The sequence below is a fragment of the Gallus gallus genome, chromosome 1 (assembly GCF_016699485.2).
Source record: "Gallus gallus isolate bGalGal1 chromosome 1, bGalGal1.mat.broiler.GRCg7b, whole genome shotgun sequence".
Classification (NCBI taxonomy): domain Eukaryota; kingdom Metazoa; phylum Chordata; class Aves; order Galliformes; family Phasianidae; genus Gallus; species Gallus gallus.
In genome coordinates this window covers 60,190,519-60,214,647 of record NC_052532.1, presented here as the reverse complement: position 1 = coordinate 60,214,647, position 24,129 = coordinate 60,190,519, and the positions used below count along the sequence as shown (strand labels likewise).

General features: G+C 47.8%; 1 protein-coding gene across 2 annotated transcripts in view; it reads left to right on the top strand.

Moving 5' to 3' along the window:
* The window catches only part of SLC6A12 (solute carrier family 6 member 12), a 38,085-nt gene extending 31,847 nt beyond the window's left edge, over window positions 1-6,238 (top strand). For both annotated transcript variants that reach the window (XM_046901482.1, XM_416378.8), the window contains exons 14-15: window positions 72-242; window positions 2,933-6,238. In XM_046901482.1, the coding sequence (XP_046757438.1) occupies window positions 72-242; window positions 2,933-3,076 (315 nt within the window). In that variant the 3' untranslated portion in view covers window positions 3,077-6,238. The remainder of the gene's footprint in view (window positions 1-71; window positions 243-2,932) is intronic.
* Window positions 6,239-24,129: the final 17,891 nt, after the last annotated feature.

Here is a 24,129-nt window from a genome sequence, read left to right as displayed (position 1 = left end):
GTGCAGGGCTGAACTGCCTGACTCCCTCTGCTCCCTATGCCCTGTCTATGTTTGTGTTCTGTTTTCCCCAGGCTGTCTTCTTGTTCTCCCTAATCAAGTACGCACCCTTGAAATACAACAATTCTTACGTGTACCCACCCTGGGGCTACGTGCTGGGCTGGCTGATGGCACTCTCCTCCATGGTCTGCATTCCTCTCTACATCATCTTCATCCTCCTGAGGACCAAGGGATCCCTGAAGCAGGTATTGAGATTGTGGTCACTGGGTGAATTGCTGCTGCTTCCCCATGACAGCTCGTGGGAAGGGCCCTGGGGAAGATACACATCACACATTTTTCCTCTGAGAAGGCAAGGAGAAGTGTGAGTGCCTTTTCCCCAGAATGCCCTACAGCTATTGTTGATAACATGTAGGGCTTGGAGGGTCTCAGCACAGCTTTCCATTTGATCATCAGCTCTCCAGGGTTTTCCATGAGATATGGTGCCACCATTCATGGTGCAGTGCATAGACAGGTATGGACAGAAAACCTCTAATGTTGGCTCCACTGAATGACAGAGGTCCTCTCAGTGTGTGCTATCTGAAGCCACATGCTGCCTGGTTTGACTTGTTGATGATGTTAGTAAAGATGGCGTAACACCATCTTTTCCTTCTCTTCCTTTACTGACTTGTGCCAGTGCAAATCAGGTACAAAATCAAGATCTGTTTTACCTTTTTTTTTTTTTCATGTCCCTTACCCCTGCTCCCCCTTTTTTGATTGTGTTATTTTCTTTGAAGAAACTGCATTTGACTATTAAAGAGGAGATGCTCACAGACCTACAAAGGTCTACCATGGCCGAGCCTGTACTCGTCTAACTGTAGGCCTCTAGGCCTCATCATGGGACCGCTGTCTATGAAGCTGTGGCAGAGCTGGCTAATGCCTATCTCAGGCTCAGAAGAATTTCAAGTGAAATTCCCAGATGGGGAAAGTGGTGATGAAAGTTCAGTGAAAGAGTGAGAGGGGCATAAACCATGCAGGCGAGGAGGTGAAGGAGGAATATAGTCCTATTAAATATCTCCCTTTTGGCTGCCTTAGCCATGATGCTGATTGCCATTGGTGGCCATGAAGAGGTGACAAGGTCGGGAGGGAGCTGGCTGCTATACCTCTTGATAAAATGGCTTAGTGGAAGATAAACTGCAATTTCTCTTCACCACTGAACACAGATTTAAGGAAAGGCACCTTAACCTTTAAACCCTTCAACTTCCCTAGCTATTTCAATTTGGAAAGGTACCCCTCTCAGTGCAAGAGACTATAAATGAATCTTATGGCAAGTTGCTGTGGTATGGTTTGCTCCAAGTTCAGATCTGGAATCTGAGCTCTCCTAGCCCTATCTTGTGCTTCAGACCACTTAGCAGCCATGCACCTTTCCTATCCCATGGCCAGTTTGAAGAGGGTCTGGATGGCTGACACTGCATCTGACTCCTGACAGCTCAGAGGCTTCACATGCCCTTATGAGAACTCAGGGCTGTCTGTGAAGTGATTCCCTAAATGTCCTGCTTGCTGAACAGGCAAGATGCCTCACTTGTTGCAAAGTTCTTTGAGTCCTTGGACTAGAATGCTGCTGTAAGTGGTGCTAATGCTTATTTTACAGCACATCCAAGAGATTGCTTCAGCCAATTTCAGACTGCAGCGTTTTCTATTTGCCCTGGTTTAGGTTATATTATCTGTAATTTTCAAGGACCTCTCAGTTATATTATTATGAAGAAATTTCCAAACGGGTGCTTGTGGCATGCAAGAAGGAGCCGGCTGCCAGGCCTGGGCTGATTTAGGGGAGAATCAAAGCCAACCAGATGAAATCTCCTAGAATATTTGCTTCTGTTTTGTAAACAAGTTTTCTCAAAATATACCTGTTCCATTTTTCCAGTCACGCCCCATAAATGTAATGAATTAATTTCCTGACACAGCTGCTTCCAGGTACAGTGCCTTTTAACTGAATATTGCAAGCCGTTCACTGAAAGCGAGCTCTTAATTGGCAATTATGATCAGTTGCTGCAACAAACCGATTCCTCTTGCTCCACTTGACTGATCAAGAAACACAAATGTTGTTGCTTAATGTGTCTGATTAAGATGGCTCAAGTCCCCAGCACTGAAAACCTGCAGTGAGTAGCTCACAGAGAAGCTTCAGGCCAAGGCTGGTTTCACAAATCATGGGGCAAACGCTTTTGAATAAATGAGTGAAATCCTGCATCCTGGCAGGCATTTCACAGCGAGCAGAAGCACTGAAATTAATCAAACGAGTCATGGATGAGTTGTCTGCTCTGCTGTGGTATGCTGTGTAAGGGAGGAGCGTGCCGTGGCCTGAACAGCTCGTGAAAGAACAACAGCTGTGACTGAGCTGGGACATGGCACACCAGAGGGGAGCTGTGGGTAGGAGCCCCCTGGCCCTGTGTCACTCTGGTGAGGGACTGAGAACATCACCGAGGGAGGTATCACCTGCCAGCCTGCCTCCCACCAGGACAGAAGGTGCCCAGCACTTCCCAACAGTCAGGACATATGAGAGGCTGCACAGCCCCCATGACACTTTTCAGGAAGCATGGCTACTTGGCATAAGGAAAAGAGTAATTGGACTTTACCCTGTTTTCTTTCTATGGCCTCAGAAAGTGTCCGTGGGGTGAATCTCTAGCATCTTTCCCCCCAGAAATATGTCTGTGGGGAGCTGTGTATGTCAGGTTGTCAGACCACAGCACAAATCTGAGCCTAGGGATGGAGTAACTGTCTCTGAGAGCAGCTGAAGTGAGCCTGCCCTGCTTCACTCCCTTCCACAGCCATCCAGCAGGAGAGGAGCGTGAAGCTGTGAGCATCAGCTCTACAGATGCCTTTGCCCCCAGCAATGGTTGTAGATCACTATTGGGTGCCGGTTTGTTTATCAGCTTAATTAACAAAGACTTCCTCTCCGCAGCGGCTCGCGCAGCTGATTTCCCCAGCAGAGGATCTGCCACAGCCCAGGAAGCACGTGGTGGCTCTGTCCGAACAGAAGCTCAAGGAGCAGTCCCCTCCTGTCCAGGAGATGCTCAGCATCACAGAGAGGGAAACTCATTTCTAAGGCACTGAAGATATCGCCTTTGTACTCTTGAGTTGATTTGCTCTCTCCTTCCTGAAGTGGTTTCTTTTCCTGGACTCTTCCCTTCTCTCCTTCACGTGGGACACCCCTGACTCCATCCAGCTGTCAGAGGGGTCCTCAGAACTGACACTGATGGAGAGGGAAAGAAATGCATAAAATGAAGTATAGTAACAAAAAAAAGAGCTAACCCCCCCTGCCCCACACACTCTCACCCATAAAAAAAACCCATCAGTTGTGTTGGGAGAAGGAAAGGAAACCACAGTGGTGAGAGAGAGCAGAGAATAAAGGTGTACAGGAGCAAAGTTAGGGATGCAAAGACACAAACAGTGGGGTGTTAGCACAGGAAATAAGCGAGCTGGTTCAGAAGTACATAAGAAACATGAGGATGACAAAGGGAAGTGTATTGCTACGTCACCTACATCCAAGGGAGAGGGTGCCAGTAAGGTATCGCAGGCTGCAGTGTTAGTAGTGATGGCTTCAGAACAGGAAGAGTGACAGGGCACTGGGTGCAAACACAGTGATGCTGAATCTCACAGCAGGCCCTGGGTGGAAAGGAGGTAACTATCCCAGAGGTGTGCTCCCAGTCAGACCCACACTGGCCAGTGAACATGTATTCGAGAGTGAAGCAGATGAATCTCTGGTGATCCTCTCAGAGAAATTGTGGAGTGAAGGTGAAGTCCCAGAGCAGGTTGGTTAAAAACGAGCTGCAGCACAGCAAAGAGAAATGGGACCCTGGGGACTGCACGCCCACAAATTTAACTGCACTGCTGGGGCATTTTATGGAGGAATTAATGAAGGAGTTGATGGGCCTGTTTCTGTACTGCAGAGTAGCTTTGGGGCAAGAGTGGGAGAAGGATTGTGCTGCCTCCGCTCTGCTGCCAGTAACTGCTCAGGGGACATGGCAGGCACAATCGGGCACAATAATCATAAGCTCAGAAGTGATAAAGGGATAATTAATAGCTAAGATGACTTCATTGGCAGCAGACTGTGTCAAATTAAACATTCCCTGTTGCCAGGGTGGTCGTGATTGCAGTGCGATGGCTGGGAGGGATGTCGTGGGGATGCAACGTTTGGAGCCACACAGCTCTGTCTCGCAGAGGCTGTTATGGCACACGTGTGGCCCGAACACTCAGTGACAAAGCCTACCTGAATGCCTATTGAGATTTCACAAAAGCCAGCAGCAATATCTCCCCAGACCATTTACCACGGTCCAGGGAACGCACACTGGCTTTGGGTCTGCCTTGCAATAGTGCCATATCGCAGCACGCAGGAGAACTACCATTAAAGAGAATCGCAGGTGCCACAGGCTCCTTTCCCTTGTTCCTCCTTCCGAGTAATTGCTCATCCCCGTGCTGTGTGGAGATAAACTGCCAGCTCTGAAAGAAAGTGGGGAAATCAGGTCTCATCTGTGCAGTGCAGTACCTTTTCCAATTGCTATGGGAACCTTATCTCTTGCAGTCTTACGTGAGTTTAACTGGTGAATTAGCATAGGGGATTTTTTTTCCCCGTTTAATTTCCTTTCCTTTAAAATCTAAAAATTCTTGGTGAAATGAACACTGAAAGTCAAACATCAGGATTTGTACCTCTCTGGGATATTTTCATTTAATCGGAGATGATTTGCTGTAGAAGGTACAGACAGCTGGCAAGCCTTGTTCTTCACTATGAAGCACTGCAGCACCACAGAAGGCACCATTTATTTTATTTTATTTATTAAGGAGCTAAATATTGTGTTGCTGCAATGGTCTTGGGAAGAGCTTAAAATCCAGACTCTTGCAGCCCTGCCTCATGGTAAACATTTTGGTGTTTTTCCCCTCCTGGCTAGCAGTACTGCTCACAGTTTGGCTGAGTGAGCCGCCCTCTACAGCGGGTCCCTGAGTGTGGCTGGAACAACAGCTCCTGGTGGCCAACACTGCAAGGCCAAGGCACGTGGCGATGCAGTGGTGGCTCAGCCTGGTCATGTGGTGAAGTCACCACCCCCAGGTGTCCATGAGTGCTTGCTCTCCATCAGCCCCAAAGGAGGGCTGTGCACGGGGGGACTGGTTTTGGTGGCAACCACCATCAGAATGGTGGCATTGGTTTTGAAGAGGAAATTCGCTTTCTCCAGTCAACGCAAGTTCAGTAGCAGGACTGTGTCGTGGCATCCAGACTCAGTTAACAGGGGCTTCTTGTGTGAGCCTTGGTAGGATGTTCAACCCCTTGGCTCCTGTTGCCATTCCTTTAAGGTGTAAGATAGCGTCTTGCTGCCGGAGAAGCAGTGGAGGTGTGGCTGCTCCCTTTCCTGGGGTATTCTGAAAACACTGCAGTAATCCTAGATAGAAACAAATCACCTTGCAGTTTTGAACGCAGGTGTGGAGCTGTGTTACTGCAAATAAACACTATATGAACTGGTTTATCTGTTGCTTATGTATAATCTGACGGCAGTGTCCCAGCCCTGTCAGGAAGCAGCATATTTTAACAAAGTCGGAGGAGGAACTGCTGTCATCACTGAAAGAAATTACAGAACATCCAGGATCAGGGAGTCCATCCAGACACTTTGGATGGGATTGACAGAACTGCAGAAAATTTAAGGGAAAGATCCTTGTGACCCAAGCACACCCAGGTGGGGTAGAGGGGGAAAATACCACCAATGATTATTTGCTGCTATAAACCCCCCTGCACGCAGACATGGTTAGAGATCAGCCAATGGTCTGTTGAACCCACACAAACATCTCAGGCATTGCTGCACACATACTAAGCATCTGAGAGGTCTTTATCAGCCCCTGGAAGATGCCCACACTGTGTTGGGTGTCTGAAGAAAAGCCACCACGGTGCATATGTACCATCAGAAGGGGTGGCATGGAAAGGAGGGAGTGATTTTGTTTTTGTGTAGTTGTTGATAAGACGTCAAAACATAGTGCATTTGAAGCTGAACTCCAAGGGAAGTTACCAAATGGCCATTCTCTGCTGCTCCTCCCAGTCAGAGGAAAAATACTGTATATAGAAGTGAAGAAAGACATTTGTAAAGCACCTAATTGCCAGTTATTTTTTACCTTTCTGGGGGATACGGTTGTTTTATTTTTCATTAGAAGTTCATTCCCCCTTCCAACCCTCTCAAATCAGGAAAAGCATCTCTTTTTTTTTTTTTTTAATAAAAGAAGACAAAATGTCTTGGATTTTCCTCTTCCTTTTGTCTTTTTTTGTTTCTTTCCTTCTTTTTTTTCCCGTTCCTCTCCCTCCCTCCCCCTCCGCCCCCTTTCCAGCCTTTCTTCCTTTTCTTCAACAGTGGCAAATGGGGGGAAAAAAAGGATGATAGGTGAAAATTTTTACTGGGGAAAACAAACAAACAAACAAAAAAAGGTAAAATAAATGGGTTAATAAATTGAGTTTTAAATAGTTATTTGCTGGACACTGTCATCTAGCCCTCATCAGCCAGAAAGGTTGTGTCCATGCTTGTATTGTCCAAGCAGGCCCCTCCCCAAGTCCTTCTGGTGAGAGTTTTTCCTCAGAGAAATGTGTTGTTCTTGAGCCTCTTCCCTTAGATCCTCACGCAACCAAAGGTGGTTCCTAGTCTGGCAGGACTGCAGCCTCCAGCACCTGGGAGAGGAAGGAGAAGCCATGGTGTCCCTCACAAGGCCCTAGGACTGCGGCCAGCAGGAGCTGGATGGGGACTCCTTATGTCCTGGCCCTGGAAGGCTACAGCCAGGCTCTGGAGGGCTCGTGAGAGAAATTCTCACTTTCCTACATTTGTCCAGCATGAAGTAATATGCATATTTTCTCATTTTCAGGATCTATTCAACTTTCTTGACTTTGGCCCTCCTCATAGTTGGTTCTTTTTTTTTTTTTTTTTTTTTTTTTTTTTTTTTTTTTTTTGTGAGGAGGAAAGTTGCAGTCTTCTTTCTCACCACAATGCCACCAGGCAAGGGAAGGAGTTGTCCCTCTCTGCTCTGAGCTGTATAGCCTCATCTCCTGCACTGGGTGCAGTTTGGAGTGGCACAGTACAAAAAGGACATAAAGCGCCCATGTGTGTTAGGGAAAGGTTCTTCACCAGAGGGCAATGGGCATAGAACAGGCTCCCCAGGGCAGTGGGCACAGCACTGAGCTGCTGGAGTTCTAGGAGCTGGATTCCAAGATCCCTGTAGTTCCCTTCCAACTCAGGATATTCTATGATTCTGGAGGAGCTTGGATCTAAGGCCTCTCCCTGCCCTTGGTTGCCCATTGTAGCCCTCAGGCAAAGGACAGTGATCTGTGGCTCCTGATGAGATGAAGATGCAGCTGTGCCCTCCCTCCACCCCTCAAGAGAAGCTGTGCCTGCCATAGACTTAGTGCAGTGGTTCGTTTCATTAGCTACCAAGGAGTTGAAGCCGCATCTCAATCCTTAGCAAAGTTATTGATTTTGTCTTGATCCTATGAATGTTTTGCACTTTGCCAAGGGCCAGGAGAGGTCAGAGGATTGTAAAACCATTGAACCATGGTTCATTCCCTTCACAATGATTTAGGTGAAGGGAACTTTAAAGATCATCTAGTTCCAACCTCCTGCCATTGGCTAAATCAGGCTGCTCAGTGCCCCATCCAACCTGGCCTTGAGTGCCTCCAGGGATGGGGCATCCACGACCTCTCTGGGCAGCCTGTGCCAGAAGCTCACCACCCTATGAGTAAAAATTTTCTTCCTAAAATTTAGCCTAAATCTCCCTTCTTTTAGTTTAAAGTCATTCCTCTTGTCCTGTCACCACCAGACTGTGTAAGAAGTTGGTCCCCCTCCTGCTTGTAAGCTCCCTTCAAATACTGGAAGGCCACAATGAGGTCTACCCAGAGCCTTCTCTTCTCCAAGCTAAACAAGCCCAATTGCCTCAGGCTTCCTTTGTAGGAAAGGTGCTCCAGCTCTCTGAGCATCTTCATGGCTCTCCTCTGGAACTGCTTCAGCAGCTCCACATCCTTTCTGAGGCACTGGGGACCCCAGGCTTGGACACAGTACTCCAGATGGGGCCTCATAAGAGCAGAGTAGAGGGAGAAAATCCCTTCCCTCACCCTGCAGACTACTCCTCTTTTGATGCAGCCCACGATACTGTCAGCCTTCTGGGCTACAAGCACTTACTGCTAGCTCATGTCCAGCTTCTTATCCATCAAGATCCCCAAGTCCTTTTCCACAGGGCTGCTCTCAGTAAGTTCTCCCAGTCTGTACTCATGTCTGGGATTTTCTTGACCCCAGTGCAACACCTTGTTTTTGACCTTGTCAAACCTCACCAGATTCTCATGTGCCCACTTTTCAAGTACGTTCAGATCCCTTTGGATGGTGTCCTTTCCTTCTATTGTGTCAACTGCACCACTTAGCCTGGTGTCATCAGCAAACTTGCTGAGGGTACACTCAATCCCACTGTCTATGTTGTTGATGAAGATGTTGAAGAGCACCAGTCCCAAGACAGACCCCAGCCTCTACCTGGACATAGAACTGTTGACAACAACCCTCTGGCTATGACCATCAGCCAATTCTTTATCCACCAAATAGTCCAACCTTCGAATCCTTATTGCTGCAATTTAGAGATAAGGATGCGGAGCATCAGATCATCCTGTTGTTCTTTGGTTTATTAGGCTACATGCACTTACGAACAGTTTACCTAGTATTAATTAGCTAAAAAGGTTTGAACAGGATGAGGAGGGATTAATGTTAATCAAATGAGAAGATAATATCAGCTTTCAGAAAGTGAAGATTAAGACGTGAGACCTGAGGGACTGGGAAGATGAATGCATGCTGCCATCCACTTCTCTCCACAGCGCAACAAAAAAAGACTTTATTACTGAACATCTTGCTGTGGACAAGGGAAAAGAAATATTTCTAACTGTGCTTGGTGGGAGGTGAATTTATTTTTTTCCCCTTTTGTGTTTAAACCTAGAATAAGCCCTGCCTTCTTGACTGCTCCTGGGACATCATCCTGGTCTGTTTTGCATGCCTGACCCACAACTGTCTCTGCACAGGGGGGCACATATTTTTGGAGCTGTCTGTTCTGGTTTGTCAAGCCAGCACATGGAAATCTATGTGGAAAGGAAAAGGATTCCCAGGGAGAAATGCTTTAAGTGTCTGTGCAAAGCCAACTGTGGGCAACTCAGCTTGTCTTGCTTTTGGTGACTTTCCCAGATCACGCTGTGAAACACAGTCTCTTCATTTTTTCTTTCTTTTTTGAAAGAATTCTGTAGACTAATTTCCGTCCCAGCCTGGTTTATGGCCAGGGCAGGGAATGTCTCCCCATAGCAGTCTAGGATGGTTGCTCTGGATCGGAGATGGACTCATTCTCATTCCTTATTTGCCAGTAGCCAGCAGACTTTTCTAACACATGCTTTATCAAGTGTGAGGCCGTTGTTGTGCCATGGTGTGGGTAATGGTCTCTGGAGACAGAAGAGTGATGAAAGGCAGTCTTCTGCCTCTCTTAAGCTTGTATTTAACAGGAGATGAAACGAGCTCCTTTTTCACATGGAGAAATAAACCCACCCTCCAAACAAAAAGCAGCCTATCACTTTACCACACCCTGGAGAAGGGCCATAACCACCTCATCCAAAGCAAGCATCCCTCCAGTCCACAAAGTTCTGTAGCTTTGAGGTAAGGATCCCCTGAGAGCTGGAGCTTGGTATTTCTCCACCAGAATCTCTGGGACCAGAGGGATTTGTTCTGGGACACTGCAAGCAACGTGCAGGCATGCTGACTAACATCAGAAAACAGTGGGTTAACCTCTCCACAATGGCAGAATACAGCCTGGCAATGGGAAAACTGACCCAGTGCTGAGGTTTAACCCCATAACTTTGGGGAAAATGTACTCATACTGTCCTAGTTTTCTGTGTTACGCTTTTGGATGAGGCATGAGTTCCCCAGACGGGCTGTGGGATGGTGGCTCCCGTTGGCACTGGTGCAGTGCAGATGTCACTCCTGTTACGGGAACAGCAATAGAGTCCTCTCTCCCATGCCATCATACAGCCCTGCCCCATGGGCATCTGTCCTGCTGCCAGCACTGGGCTGGCTGCTCTCCTAGGGCTCAGCTTTAAACCTGCTGCCAGCAATGGAGTAAGATACTAGATGGGTGGAACTGCAACCCAGTGACAGCCCTTGGTCATTGTACCCCATGAACCTGCTTGCCCAGGAGCCCAAGCATGGCAGTGCATGCCTCCAGTTTCAGGCTTGCCTAGCTTTTGTCAGAGCCTGTGAGTGCAGGGTGCTTAAGCAATGCTTTGAGAAAATGTTGATTATGCAGTGATGAGATGGGACAATGCCAGGAATTTTATTTTTAATTATTTCATTCGGTGAATTACCTACCCTAGCCAAGTAGGCACGGATTTTAAAACTTATTTACTGCTGAAGTTCTACATAGTTTACATAACATAATTTTCTGTATGAGCCAAAAGACTCTCACCCCAGCCTCTTCTGCAGGTCAAGACAGGGGGGCATTTCCCTGGTAATTGGAGTTGGGAGAGCTCGGTCCCACTCTGCTGCTTCCCAGGTCTTTGTTCTGTAGGGGCAAGGCTTTCTTTATAATGGCCAGGGGTTGCCTGCTCCAAAAGCCTCTCCTTTCCAGTTTCTCTTGTTCATCCCATTTTATTGACCCAAACAGAGGTGTCAGCAGCACCTTCGGGTTGTTCTGGCCAGGGTCCCTTGGCTAGGCTGACGTATGTACGGCCCATCGAGCGACGGCAAAGCAATTTCCCACCGTCCAATTCTATTGATAGGAGCAAGTCCCCCAGGGAATTAAATATATGATTACTGCAAACAAAGGATCGCTCTGTGTGTGTGCATCACGTGGGCAAGCAGCAAAAAGGCAGGAAGTGCTTTCCCTCACCCATGCCCGCACTGCTCTTTCCCTCCCGCTTGCACACGTGTCAACATTGCCTCGCACATGGGTGCATGCATTGACCCTTCCCTCGCTGCGTACATGAGGTTGCATCTGCAGAGCACTTCACAGTGGAGACTGGCCTTGGCTTTTCCCGTGTTAGAGACTCTCTTGGTATCTTCTCTCCTCCTTATTCACTGACAGTTTGCTTCGGTAACCAGTCCTGGAAGGGCTCACCCTATAGAGAAGAGCAGGAACTTCTCCCATGGACATTTCAACACACTTTTCTTAAAGTATTGTGGTATTTCAATGACTAAACTTCTTTGTGAGCCATTTATGAGCCATGAATACAATCCTCCCCAAATATCCTGAATGCTCTTCCTCTTCTCCTTCACATACTACAGACCTGGATCCTCCATTTCCACGGGGAGATGTGTGCACGTCCCAGCACTAGCTATGGTCTTTCATCTCTCATCTCTCCTCCTCTTTTTCCTTCTGAGGATTGTCTGCTTACCACAACAGGGGTACCTGTGGTTGGCACTGGTTATCCTGCCTTTGTTGTCTTTTTTCCTTGGCTTGCATCTCATACTCAAATCTGCCCTCTTTCTTCTCTTCACCTACCACAGCAGCTCAAGTACTCCACAACAAGGCTTCTTCTCCCTGTTGGAGCGCATTGCTGTACGATTGTAATAGGAAGTGACAGAAACTCTACAAAGTATAACTGCACTTCTGCTGATTTAAAGCATCCACCTCAGAGCTTTTATCAGCATAAGCCTCTTAATAAAGAGGAAAAAAAAACCTAACCATCCACTCTCCTGGCAGAGCTATGCCAATGATGTAACTGGACCTAAGGGTGCGTTTACTTTAAAGTTAGGTGGCTTAACACAGTATGTGATTTCAGTTAAATCTTCTGAAGCGTGTGTGGACACTTCTATTTATGTCCCGTTCATGCTGATTTTAATTTATATTAAGTCCATCAGGATCATGTCTAAGCTAAGTTGAACACAGGTTACATTTCACACTGCTTTTGGGTGGATTAGAAGGACTAGAGCTAAATCACTGCTGTCCCTTCTGGGAGCAGTTTCACTGGTAGAAGTATGTTTGTGTACTTTAACTACATTTAGCAGAACAGCCTACAGACGTAGGCATGCTTGCATCAACATGACTGTCACCTAAATGGTCTTTAAACTGTAATAATCCTGCTCTCAAAGTGGGCTACTCTTGCTTAATTTAGCCTGACTACTTCTGCCTATGGATAGGCACTGTAGTGCTGACAGAAGTCCTTTTTCCCTTCAGAAATCCCACGGCTGGTGTTTGTTTTAGCTCTTTCTTCTGGTTCCTGCAGCCTGGTGCCCCTTCTCACGGCTCACCAAGAAGAGCACAGCATAGATAATACCAGAAACCTGTGTCTCTCCAGGTATAAAAGCTTCACCTGAACCCCAGGCACACTAGAGCTCTGCTCTGGGGACTCCTGCTTTTAGAACATCTCTGAGGAGAGCTGAAAACTCACAGCCAGGTGGCATACCCTTGCCACTGCTTAGAGATTAACCAGCAGACAACTCAGGATCTCATAAAACCTTGAGTTTTGCTGCAGATGGCCACAAAGGACCATAGGAAGGACAATGCAGATCCAGCTTCAGCCAGCGAGAAGTTAAACTTGTGTCATAGTGCAATGGCGTGGCTATCAGCACCATCAGGCCGGGCTGCTCTCCGGTACTGGCCATCCTCATGTGTCACCACCAGCTTGGCTGCGGTGGGGAAGGAAACGTTATGGCAGTGCTGAGGTCTGAGCTTGGTGCTGTGCTTTAGCAGTTAACAAAGCCAAAGGCGTCTGACCCCCTGTGAAGCAGTGTTTACCTTCTCTCAAGAACTTCCCTGTGTACAGACATTAATTCCTATCACGTGGGAAAAACTGGTCACATACCTAAGTATCCCACTGGAGGTGAAGACTATTCATCCAAAGGACAAGCAGGGAAAATGCCACCGTGACCTTTTCAAATAAATGGATTTTCTTTTAATGACCTAATATCCCCCTCCCTCCCAGAACCTGCCAGACCGCTCTTCTTCATCTTGTGCTGGAGGACACTTGGTCCTCCAGGTCTCACCTGAGATCTGGAAGCTCAGTGGCAACAAATCTTTAGGGGGGGAAGTTTTTCTTCCAGTTTTTTCTAGACCACATGAATTAAGACGATATGCACAGGACAAATAAGTGAAAAAACATTGAGCTTAAAAGAACCCGGCTGTTTCACAGCTGCTAAGCCTTACTGACAGGATTTCCAGTTGACATTATCTTGCTGGTTCCCCGTGTCTCCGTAGTTTTCCAGGGGGAAAATGCATTGGTGAGTCCAGAACAAACGTGCTCCAACCTAATCTGTTTTCCTTTTGCGGATCACTTTTGATCTTCACTGGGTGTAAATTCCCCTTCTTTTGTTGTACTTATTTTCAGTTTTGTTCTTACTGTATTTCTTCTATGCCTTTATTTATTTATTTTCGTTCCTTCACCATGTTCTTCTTTGTTTGTGCTGCAGGCAATGGAAATGATTTAAAAACGCCTGGTTTTGAAACAAGTGATTTGCAGACAAAATTACTCCCAAGGCCTCCTAGCATCTGCAGAGACAAGTGGCATAAATGTACTTTTAAGATCAGTGGGTGGAAGCAGTTGTAAATAACAGGGCTAACTGTGGAAAGTACTGGGCATGTTTCTGTGGGAAGGACATTTCCAAGAGGCCGTGTGTCCCAGGAGCGTGGCCTGTGAAGAACTATGGACGTACGGGGCAAGACCTTCCTCTGTGCCATAGGACTGGTCAGTCTCAGCTTGACAGGGGGAGATCACAAAAGGTGATCCCTCACAAGATCAGAGGGAGCCCCAGTCCTTGTAGCTTTCCCGAGGAGAAGAAGGCAGCAAGCCTGGGAGATTACACTGCCGAATATGAACAGCCTGGATGCTGCTGATGAAGCAACTCTAGACCCTACCAGGTGAGTTTTAAGCAGATCATCTGTGTTGAGAGTCCTGTATAGCACTTGTGAGTGGAAGATGAGAAGACTGAGTGCAGGAGTTTCTGTGCTTCACCCATCCTGGTCTTAGATATTTTCCTTATTTGTACCCTGCTGACCACTGATTGCGCAAGGATGGCTTGGGTGCCAGGCATCAGAGTAGCGCTGAGCACAGCCTGCCCAGGGTGGAAGGAAGGAAAGCAGCCAGCCTGCCCCAGTGCTGGCTGTCAGAGTCATTGAGGATGTGGAGGAGAAGGCTGTGCTTTAGAGCGGGCTCCCAAATACAATGGCTGCCAGATCTGCCCTGTGATGGCCAGCCTTGCTTCCCTCAGAGCTGGTGGGCTGGAGGCCTTGGTCAGAGCCAAGCAGCCTAGCAGCTGGCAGCAGCTCTTTTCAGAGAGTGCAGCTCTCATCCTCTTTGCAAATTATCCTCGAGTGATTATACCTCTGCTTATTTTACAACGATTGTGCTAATGATTTTTGCAAACGAATTTTAAACTGAGAGATGGCTAGCCTGATTATTTGGCTGCTTTTCCTGCTGTCATTGCATCCCATATCTGTTATTCAGAAAACACTCTTTGCACTTGTGTTTACTCACCCAGATTATACAGTGGGGTTGGGCTCTTTCGCTGGATAATTCCCAAAGCCTCCGAAAGCTTTGGAGGTGGCAGCCCAAACGCTTCAAATACAAATACTCAAGCCAGCGAGTATTTGTCTGAGTATGTGCCAAACTCTCATTTTCTGTGAACATGCTGGTGAATCAAAATCTAGTCTCATGAATGTTTATGGACAACAACCAAGAGAACAGCTCCAAATCCCATCCTTCCAAACAAATTCTACTTCTCTTCTAAGGCACGTTCCCAACTTCATTTGAGCTCACCTGCCCATGACTAGCTCTAACCAAGTATGAAATATCTCTGGCCTCTCCTGTTGGTCCCACTTCCCTTTCTCCTGGAAAGAAAAGCTTTGCTTGTGTCAGGCTGAGAGAAACTCTTGCTCCCCTGTGCCTTTGGTACTGACTGCTTGTTTCTGCCTCTAACTCACACAGCTAACATTCTGCAGAAAACACATGTTGCTTTCAAATGCATTTTTTATCCCTTCAGTGGAAATGGCTGCTTTGTGCAGTGGTGTATGAGGTGTGGAAATGGTTTGTCGTGTTTCCAGTGAAAGCGTTGCATGTCTTTGCCCACGGTACCTCATGTTTGCAATTGAACTGCTCAGGTGGTCTTCAGTCAGGGCTGCATAGGAAGCTGTAAAAACACATATTGAAGACTGGATCCCTGAGATCTGCACCCACCCTGCAAGCAAGCTGCTATGAATTCTCTCTCCCCCCCTTTTTTTTAGGAGGTGTCACATCAATAATGGGGCTTGAGTAGAGGTTGATGACCAAGAGGGAATGGCAATGGGCAGGCTAATGCCAGGCATGGGAGCAGGTTGTGCTATCTATCACTGCAGCCACATTTCCATTTCTTTTGACAAATGCAGACCAGGGACTTTGCTACTGGCTTCTCACTGAAACTGCCATTTGCACGTACATGTTTTAATTTGGTTTGCTTGGCCACAGTAAATCTGACAGATATTTGAATGTGACATTGTGTTACCTTTTCCCAGCCTTGAGACTCAGGATCACAGCAAAGCAAACTCAAACCTGAGCTGAGCTTCCTGAACAGCCCAGCATCTTCATTGCTCTCGATGAGCCCCACATTCATAGAATCATAGAACTGTTTGAGTTGGAAGGGACATATAAAGGCCATCTAGCTCAACTCCCCTGCAGTGCACAGGGACACGTACAGATAGATCAGGTTGCTCAGAGCCACCTCCAGCCTGACTTTGAGCACCTCCAGGGATGGGGAGACAGGGTCTGTGAAGAAGCCCTCTGCAAGGCTAAGTGTCCTGGGTCACTGGGGCCACATCATCCCTCAGGGAGCTTTACCATCCCCCCCACGCACCCTTAGTGCCCACTTACCCTGAACATGATCTTCAAACGTTGTCCTTCAGAGGACATACAAAATGTCCTTCAGACATAGGAAAGGACCATGAGCAGCAGCCTCAGCAAAGACATAAGCTGCATCTTTTCCTTCCCATCTGTACAGGTTAAGAGCTTTGGCAGATGAGCTGAGGTAGGTTTTGTTGCAACAGGTTATGGTGTGATTGCCTGCTTCAAGGGGGCACATGGGCTCCTTTGAAGAAAATGGGTTTTGCTAACGAGAAGTGAAACACATGGGTGCTGGGGTCCCTCCCTGAACTTGCAGCAGCTGAAAGCCACTAAGCATATTTTGGTCAGTAATTGAAGCACACTTATCTCTGCTTTCACACAAGGAGAGGAGCTGCTGAGTGACAAGTGTCATTTTTGCAGAAATGCAAAGTGCCTTTGGAAGGACAGCACTGGTGCAGCAGTGCTTGTAGGATAAGCAGCTCCTCCCACATGCAACCAGTCTATAACATGTGGCTCCTTCCTTGACCCAGTGGTGAGTACACTCCAACAGATAAGTGTCTCTCACCCTTTGCCTTCCCCCTTTCAACACCCAAATCCTGACCCACCATCAGCAAGATACCTGGCTGGTGACAGCATGGTGAGCCCTGTCCTGCCCTGTCCCCTTCATGGGGTCACACTGTCGCAAGCCTGGCTGTGCTGGGGAAGGGCTGTGGGAAAGCAGAGCAGGCTCACAAATGGACACCCATCCTCCCCAATAATTTTCGGCACCAGGCCCTTGGCCAGCACTCCTGCCCATGCCCTTGGAGCCTCATCTCTCCCACCACTGTGTATTTTTCCAGTAGCTCTGGGTACCCCCCCGCCTGCGACATGCTGGGTGTTGATTTGACTGGACGTGAGCGCAAAGCTCATTAAGAACTCATCAATACGAGTGATGAGGAGCTGTGTGGGGTGAGGCTCACAGCTCCCCCTCTGTGCAAGGGAGCAAGTCAGAACGTGCCTCCCTGGACTGGCATCTTTGGAAGCAGCTCTGCACACCACGAGCACCCAGCGGGCAGCCTGAGGTAGGTGGGACAGCAAAGCCTGGACATGGGGATGGGAGTTTGGGGATCAGAGAAGGGAGTCTGGCAGTGCATGAGCATCCTTGGGGAAGGGTGGCTGCAGGCACTGAGCTCTCCATCCCCCTTAGCTGGATGTGGGGCAGAGGGGACACAGCACCCAGAAGACATGGCAGGATGAAAGATGGAGTCTGCCTTCCTATAGGTGCTATAGAGGTGAACAAAGAAGGGTAGATCCATCTGCCTGGTGCTCCATTGGTGCAGTATGAAGCAGGCAGGCTGCCAAAAGCGGAGGCAGAAGTTGCCTGTACAATAGCCTCAGCTGCACCACTGCTATGCCTATACTTCTGCCAATTGCCATTCCTGTTGTGATGTTCTCCTGGTCAGGAAAGGCACCGGTCACTGGAAAGGCAGCATCCTTCCTCACAGCCACTAGCACACAGAGCCAACTGGATCTCCCTTTGTTCCAATGGGCCTCTGACCCACTGAGGAGATGTAGAGTGCTTAAATTCTTGAACAGCTAGGTGGAATCCTGGGCAAGTTTCCTTGGTGGGGTCTCCACTGGCAGGAAAAAGCTGCAGCCTGGCCACCAAGGGCTCCACTGTTGGCTGGTGACCTTGCTGTGATTCTGCTGATTTCTGGTAGACATCTCCAGTGCATTTTATCTTGGTTGTCTTCCCTGTATTTCCATCATTCTAAGAGAAGCTCTGACATTGCTTGGAATGCAGAGGAGAAAAAGAATCAAATCCAAACTGGAAAAGACATTTTCTTCTTGAGAAAATTAATGGCCACAAGGAACAAATGACAAACACCTTGTAGTGGGGACTCCCCATGGTGCCAACAGCAAGTGACCACCATGCCTGCCCCTGCAGTCTCTACCTGTGGTTGTGATGGTACAGTAAACGCTGGCCTGGATGGCTCTCTTGAGACTTGATGCTTTTCTTGATAGCTGCTGCTATAGTTCTCCTGCCTTCACCTATCTCCCCCCCATGTGCTGAGTGTGTTAGCGAAGGCTTTTGAGGCAGGGCAGGGTTTTTACCTGCTTGCCCTACTCCAGGACCAGCAGGTGCTCCCCAGCTAGAGGGGTAGTGGCCAGACCCTTATTTCTTGTCCACACAGGAAGAGGGGAGATCACTCTCTTGACACACTAGAAATGAGAGGCAGCATCTAGTTACTCTCACGTGTTTCTACTCTTTGTCATTTTTTTTAAATTCATTTTTTCATTAAGTTGTGACAATTAAATCCAAGGTGACCTTCTCAAGTGAAGCTCAGCACTTCCTGCTGCAAGATCAATTTCACCCAGATCTCCGTTCGATGACTTCATTAAAAAAAAAAAAGAAAGGAAAACCAAAAATAATATCAATTCCACTGCAGCAAATAACCACCGGCATTACTTGGAATGTCTCTAGAGATTTAATAAATCCAGCTCTATGTGTATAAAGTTATTTCCCCTCCATGCACAAGATAGCCATGTCTTTTGCACAATACTTGACACTCCTGGTGAGATGGGAAAGCACTGCTCTGAAGGCTGTGGTCCCACTGAGGCCCTGGAGAATGTCCAGAGAAGGGCAATGGAGCTGTGAGGGGTATGGAGCCACAGGTCTTATGGGGAACTGCTGAGGGAACTGAGATTGTTCAGTCTGGAGAAGAGGAGCTCAGGGGAGACCTCATTGCTCTCTACAACGACCTGAAAGGAGGTTGTGGTGAGGTGGGGGTCAGCCTCTTCTCTCGAGTAACGACAATAAGATGAGAGGGAATGGCCTCAAGTTGCCCGAGGAGAGGCTCAGGTTGGATATTGGGAAATATTTCTTCTCAGAAAGAGTGGTGCTGCAGTGGCACAGGCTGCCCAGGGAGGTGGTGGAGTCACTGTCCCTGGAGGTGCTCAGTAACTGTGTGGATGTGACGCTGAGTGATGTGGTCAGTGGGCACAGTGGGGATGGGCTGGTGTTGACCTAGATGATCTTAGTGGTCTTTTCCAACCTTAATGATTCTATGACTGTATGATTCTATGATCAAGTACACGTGAATGTTGACAGTGAGCTCAAAAAGTGATGGGAGCTGAGAACTTCTGTGCAAGAAAACTGGGCTAAGAATGTCTGAATTGCCTCAGGCACAGCAAAAGAAAAATGTTGCGAAAATGAATAAACTTCCAGTATTGTGAAATTGGTATCCCACAGTGCCAGTTTGCACTGTGTAAGAAAAGGAAAATGCTTCTTAATTTAATCAGCACTTTTTAAATGGGCAGAAATAGGCCTTTAATCTTTTTAGCGCACTGGTTTCACCAAGGAGGATGGAGGCAGGGACACCCTTAAGCCAACTGTTCATCTTTCCCATCTGGAAGCCTACGGGGGCTGGAAGAGCTGCTCACTGCCTGCTGGGAGGCTGCTGCAGAAGTGAGCGTGGCTTGTCCAGGCCCTGGCTGTGAGACCCAGGCTGGGCCCACATGGCTGCAGGAGTGGGATTCCCCACAAGGTGCAGGCCTCAGGCAGGTGCACGCCACTCATCTCCTCTTCACAGCTGTGAGAGGGTCCTCAAGTAGGATTGCTAACGCTGCTCTGTGCTGATAGGGGAAGTGTACTATTTGTGTTGTTCAGCTGCTTTTATATACTAAGGCAAAAAAAAAAACCATGCTTTGCTTAGAAGTGCCATCCGAGGTGAAAGCAGTGAAGTAGGGGCTGTGATGAGAAGCAGGCTCTGACCCTGCTTCCCCTGCAGGAAGAGGAGCCCAAGGAGGCTTAAATGGGCATCCAGAGTGGAGGAGGAGGCTGGAATAGCTGACCCAGTTCTTTCTGCTCACATAATGCAAAAATTAAGGTGTTGCTCGACAAAGTGAACAGGCAGCAAGCAGGAGCCAAAGCTGGCAGCCCTGTGGTTCTTCGCATGTTTTTCAGGGACTCCCACTGCCTTCCCAGAACCGGGGTCGAGGGCTCTGACATGTATTCTGTCTTTCACTGACATCCTGCTTGTTCCATGGCTTCTGCTTGTTCCATGGCTTCAGAAACACAACCCAAGATCCTGCCGCCCCTCTCCTTATCCTGCCCTCCCTGGACAGGATTGCAGTGTGGTAATGAGGAGACCTTGCCAACCATGTTGTTGGGAGCACTTTGGGTAACTGGTGGCTGCAGGTAGAGGAGGGAGGCTGGGCAACAGCTGTGGATCTGACCTGGACATCAGCAACACAAATCTTGTGCAGAAGAGTGGAAAAGAAGGGTGGAGGAGCTTCCAGTCTCCCTGTAGAGCTGGTTTTGCTCTTATCATGCCTTCCATCAATGCTGGCTTCTCTGTAACCAGCAATCAGCTCCTTTCAGGGGGATGGTTGCTGACCAGCTGGAGCATCTCTGTGTTTCTCAAATCTGGGAGAACCCAGTCAGCATCCTGTCAGCATCTCAGGCTGGTACAGTTCACACTCCCATCCTGCTCTCCTGTGCTCTCTCCTGCTATTTTCTGTGTGGCAAGAGGAACAGGAGAAACTGCTCTGTTCATTACTGGTGCCCAGAGCAAGGAGGGGACATGCTCTTCCTTAGGGGCAGACTGCTTTTGCAGGAGGCACTGGGGCGCACTGAGAGTGCTTTACTTTTCATGCAAGCATCGTACAATACAAACAGCCCAACAGCCTCGCCATGTGAATTTTGGCCAAACCCTGTTGCAAAGCCCCCGCTGTGCTACCTCTTGGTGCTCACCCAACCATAAGCTGGTACTTGACCTCAGAGCCTGGTAGATCCAATCTGTAGATCTGTCCCTTGCCTCCAGAGCAGATCTGTCACCCATGGCTTTCAGAGATGCAGGAAGCTCAAGCATATGCTGCTGCTGCAGCCAGCCAAAAATCAGTGCAGAGCCTGCTGTGGCCTGATCAGCTGGTCTCAGCTCCAAACATGAAGCAAGAGCCTTGGGGCTACTTGGCTGTCATTAAAATGGTGTGGATGGAAGGAAAAGTTTAATTGACTGAACAACAGCCCACACCGTGTAATTAAACTAATTGTGGCTCTACCTGCACAGGTCAAAAGTGATTTGCATGGCTGTTACAGCCCTGACAAAGAAGTGGGGAGGTGTGATAGCATTTTTTTCCCCACGCGTTTCCACAAGTAATTTTACTGTTTCTTTTCAGGCAATTTTACACCCTTGAAATTTTTGTTTCTGTCAGATTTGAGGAGACTGTTAATATTTCACACCAAAGCAGGGGAAAGCGAAAAGGTCACCATTGTTAGCACTTTCAGGCTGCAGCATTTCAAGTGGAGGTAATACATTTCCAGGGCTGTTTTCTTATTTTCGGAGAAACTCCTCAAAAAGGAGGCAGAGGACCACTTTCCAGAAGGCTCTGCAGCCTGGATTTGCACCCACAGGAGACTATGCAATTGTTTCTGTCCACCTGAACAACAGAAGACCAGGCCTTCTGCACGCCACTGTGAAACTAAGGTTTCTGCTTCACCGCTAGGGATTTCTGACCCCTGGCTTTAGTGGCTATTTTGAAAGTCTTGTCTTCAGTTCATGATGCGTTTAGGAGAAGCTGAATAAGAAACCTGCTGCAGCGTCATGTTGAAACTCTTTGACCTTGTTTTCGAGGCCTTGCCAAGCACAGCCCACCTCCAGCTGGTAACTCTGCTCTTATTGATTATCATTCTCAGTCCTTCAGGCTTTTTGCTGTGCCCAAAGCGCCATGTGCTTTTCAGAACAAATAATGTGACATGACAGAGCTGCTGTGCCCACTCTGTTTTCTCCAGGCTGTTAACACAGCCCTGCACTTGGAATGGAAGAGACCGTGTGGTCAAACAGAGAAGCTGGTGCATTTTGTCCTGATAGGACTGTTCGACCGGTATGTGAACTTGTGTCCAAACAGAGAAGTCAAACACTGCACCTGGGAGCAGATGATGCCAGGGTTTTTCCTGACCAGATCTGTATGTCCTGAGAAGGGACATGTGGACCTTGGCACCATGGTTGTAGGGCAAACCTCAGGGACACTGCAGCTCTGCAGACTGCTCTTCTCAGCACACTCTGAGCCTCAACTGAAATTGCTTTTTAAGACTTCTGTGCTTTATTCGAGATGTTTGGTGAGATACTGAGACCCTTGAGAGCAAATGCATGGGAAATGCAGAGGTGGTCTCTTCTCAGCCTCTTTTCCCAGGTAACAGTGACAGGACAAGAGAAAATGGTTTTAAGTTGCATCAGGGGAGGTTCAGATCAGTATTAGGAAAAAATTTCTTCTCAGAAAGAGTGGTGAGGCGTTGGGACAGGCTGCCCAGGGAGGTGGTGGTGCCACCGACCCTGGAGGTGTTCAACAAATGTGTGGATGGGGCACTGAAGGCTATGATTTAGTGGGCTGATGGATTGGTGGCTGGACTGGATGATCTTAGTGTTTTCCAACCTTAATGTTTCTATGATCGTATGGTCATCCACAGCCTGGAGGCTATTCAGAGCTTTCTCAAGAGAGATTACATGTCCCACTGCTCTTACCCCTCACTGAGTAATGTGCTCAATGGTGAGGGAAGAGTGGAAAAGGATGGGCCCCAGGGCTAAATGTCTTTCTGACAGATGTCTGTCTCATGGAAGAAAAATCCATCAGACTCGATTAAACCTCGAAACGCAGGTGCAAAACCCAGCTCAGGAAGCTGGATACACTATGAGAGACATCACTCCAAACTTCTTGTGGTCCTATATTTTTTGTCTAATCATCCACCACTGTAAGAGACAGGACAGTAGGTAGGATAGACCTTCAGTGGATTCATCTCACTGTTTTTTGTGGTGTCCCTCGGCTATAGGAAAACATACATAAGTCTAGTTAAAGACTGGCAGAATTTGTTTTTCCTGAGCTGGAGATGATGGAACTCACTTCTCAGGGTAGAAGAAACTGCCAGTATGGTCTGCTGCTCCTTTATCATCCTAACCTCTAGCACATGAAATATAGAGTGTTATCACCTAGGTACAGTATTGCTACCGAGCTGTGGCAGCAAGAACAGATGAAAAGAGCACAGGGAGAGCAGGATATATATATTAAGATAACAGCTTACCTACTGGTTTTTGTCTCAGGAAAAAAAAAAGTCAAAATGGTTTCTGCTGAGCCTGATTTGTTATGTCTCCAGGCATAGCTAATTATCCTGACTTAGCCCAGCTCTGAATTCTTCCCAGGGGTTTTGGTGCTATTTCTTCTGTTTTGATTTATAAATTGTCTTTATTTTACTTTCCTCCTACATGCTTCGTATAATCTTTTTACTCCTTGCCTTACCGAGGAGCTGGGAGCTGGTGTGACAGTGCTATTATGAAGTGTAAGACGGAAAAGGAGATCCATTAGCCTTTGTGCTGGGTGTCCAGAAATGCTTTCTTCTGCATCTGCGTCATGGGCTATTTGAAACTGTCTCTTCTCCCCATGAGGCACCTGTGTGCTGTCACTTACTGCTGGGCTTACCTGCAACCACCCTTGGGCTAAAGGAGCCGTGCGTCTCCAGGCTGGCTTTGAAGCTCAAAGGGCTTTGGTTACAGCCTTTATCCTACAGCTAGGAGTATTCCCTTGATGTTGCAGAATGAATTACAGCGGAATGAATTACAGTTATTTTCTTTGTAATTGGCATAGTTTTTCTAACCTCCATGACAAATTCTGTAGAGGAAGGAAATCCATTTGCTGTAGTCATGGAGTAAACAGGAGATGATGCTGTCATTTAGCTTGGGTTTGGGAGGGCATCTCTGTTCAAAAAATTTTAGAAACTCACAAGCATCCTGCAGGGCAAATGCGTACTGTTTGCTTAGGCAATGAGGCTAGCAAGAATAAGAGGCTCAAGTAGGGCCAGTTTTAACTGCTAGGGCATGCCATCTCCTCATAGCATTGCTTTGCTTCCTGATATGTCCATTTGATGTTTATTTCTGATTTGTGCATCTGGGAATGTATTTGTCAACAGACTTCTGTGGCAGACTGCAGCACTGGTCACAATGATGGCCCCTGCTGGAGACTTTAATTCACATTTCTGGATAATGGCTTGAGACATGAGTGAGAGCCAAGACCTTACTGGCCCCAGGCCTCTCTTCTGCGCTGGCCAAGGGCAGGTGCTGAGGGAAGAGGATACAGCCAGGAGAAATACAGAATCCCGGCTTAGTGGGATCTCAGTGGCTCACAGGCTGCCTACATCCACTTATGTCCTTAGTGCAAGTGCTGTAGCTGTATAGTCGTAAAAGCTATATGGACACCAGCCATGCATGGGCAGCTGGGCCACGCCATTTCTCAGATGGCTCCGTGGTTAGTGCGCTCAGTTTCATGCCCGGATCTGGTGGATGTATCTC